Source organism: Rhizophagus irregularis, chromosome 24, assembly GCF_026210795.1.
Source record: "Rhizophagus irregularis chromosome 24, complete sequence".
NCBI classification, from domain to species: Eukaryota; Fungi; Glomeromycota; class Glomeromycetes; order Glomerales; family Glomeraceae; genus Rhizophagus; species Rhizophagus irregularis.
In genome coordinates this window covers 1,907,190-1,909,190 of record NC_089452.1, presented here as the reverse complement: position 1 = coordinate 1,909,190, position 2,001 = coordinate 1,907,190, and the positions used below count along the sequence as shown (strand labels likewise).

The 2,001-nt window shown below is 31.6% G+C and overlaps 1 protein-coding gene across 1 annotated transcript; it reads right to left on the bottom strand.

Annotated features, from left to right (window-relative positions):
• Positions 1–588: 588 nt before the first annotated feature.
• Positions 589–1,122, bottom strand: OCT59_016122 (uncharacterized protein; the record flags this gene model as incomplete). Its single annotated transcript, XM_025329469.2, has 1 exon — positions 589–1,122. One exon carries the CDS (start codon positions 1,120–1,122, stop codon positions 589–591), a length of 534 nt encoding a protein of 177 aa, XP_025168778.1.
• Positions 1,123–2,001: the final 879 nt, after the last annotated feature.

Below are 2,001 nucleotides of genomic sequence, written 5' to 3'. Positions count from 1 at the left end.
TAATAATTCTCACAAACAAAAAGACAAACGCAAAAATTCTTTGGACGCTCTTCACAATCAACGTATCTGGGACTTAAATAGAAATTTGGCGACTAAAATACTGTCAAATATTCATTTAATTTGACATGACGGACAAATTTCATAAATCCGCAATGATGAAAAGAGAGATTTCAAATATAAATACAGCGTGAGTTAGTATAAATGACAATGATTATATTTTGTTTTTTATTAATCGAAGGTTCTATTTTATTTTCGTGTAATACAAAAATGTATTATATACTTATTATTTTATTTTATTTATTTATTTTTGTTTTTGTAATAATAACGATCGATAAATAGCAAATTGACCCTGTTTTCTATAAATTTTCTAATATAGACGTACATACTGTATATATATACTTGTTATAAATCAAAACTAAGGTGGAAATGATAAGACGGGTTTTTCCGAAAAAAGTATCTTAGATAATTTTATTTATACAAACAAAAAATTTCGATCCTTTTATTTATAAGACATGCGTTCCTATGGAGGGAGGGTAAGGCGAAATAATCCATAATCTCAAAAGAGATTAGGAATAGAATTTATAAACACTAAACATTAATTGGGCCCATCAATTCCGAACTTGTATTCGGAGGAATAACAGAAACAGTAGGTCCACCACCTTGGCGTTTCTGATATTTGCCGTTATCGCAACTCTTTTCATTTTTTGCAAAAATACTGTCTGGACCACAGTTAATGTTGAGATCTTTAAACACTTTTCTGAAAGATTTCGTGCCACTATCGGATGTTGGTTGTACATTCAACTCTGAGAGGTCAAAGAGTTCTCTACCGCAGTGATCTTTGATCACAATTTTTGGACACTTGATGACATTTGTGAAGCCTGATTTGAAAATTCCAGCGATATTGGTTTCTCCTTGTTCATTTTGAGAGAAGATCATAAAACCAACAGCTCCATTCGACCCGGTTGAACGTTTCGAGTCATGTTCACCTCCAAATTCCGCGAAGAAGACATTACACGAACACTCGTTTCGCTTAATAAGCGTGTTAACTAATTCATTATTTGCTGGCAAAGCAGATGATAAACCAGCAAGAAAAATCAAAATTACGAATAAAGTCTTAAACATAATTGATTTTGATGGATAAAGAATAGAAATTTTTTAAAATCTTGATATTAAAATATTTTAATATTTCGATTGGATGGTGAAAGAAGAGCGGAAAAGCTTTGCCTTTATATTGAAAAAAAAAATCATTTTTTCCATCAGTAGTGTTTCTATTAACGCATCATTTTTTTCTCATAAACTGTGATTTTTTTATTAACATGGCTTCTTATTTCCGATTTTGTAATTTGCACATTGTGCTAACTTGAATTTCATACACTTCATACATTGCCTGCTGTGTACCGGGTATACGCAGGTGTTTTGGGCAGTGCTCTACGGTATTGTACAAAAAAGGCATAACGTCAATCGATCAAAGGCGTTATCCTTAATTGGGATTGGAATCGATTCAATCGAAAATCGAATCTAAACCGAATTTATATATAATAGTTTCACGGGCAATCATTTCTTAAATGTATTTGTGGCGCAGCAATTTCGATGACCTTGCAGTACAAAATTTTAAGTAACTTATACATGTTGCCGAAACTCAGTAATTTCGGCATAATTTCAGGTTTCGGTTTCGGCCAGTCATTCCCGAAACTGAAACTCTGACGAAATTGTCTGGCCAGCACTATACATTTCGGCCCGCATTATGAATTTTGTTTAATATTCCACAAATTTGGCCAGAATTACCAAATAATTTCGGCCATGTTCTAAAATTTCGGCCAGAGTTTCGCTTCGGATTTTGGCTTCATGTAAAATATAACTAATCTATTTATTTATTTTATAATAAATTTTTATTTATTTAGATATATTGAATTGTTTATTACAAATATCAAAAAAAATCAAGGTTTTAAAATTCGTTTTCAAACCAATCAGTTATTTTTTCACCCCAAATCTATCTACGTG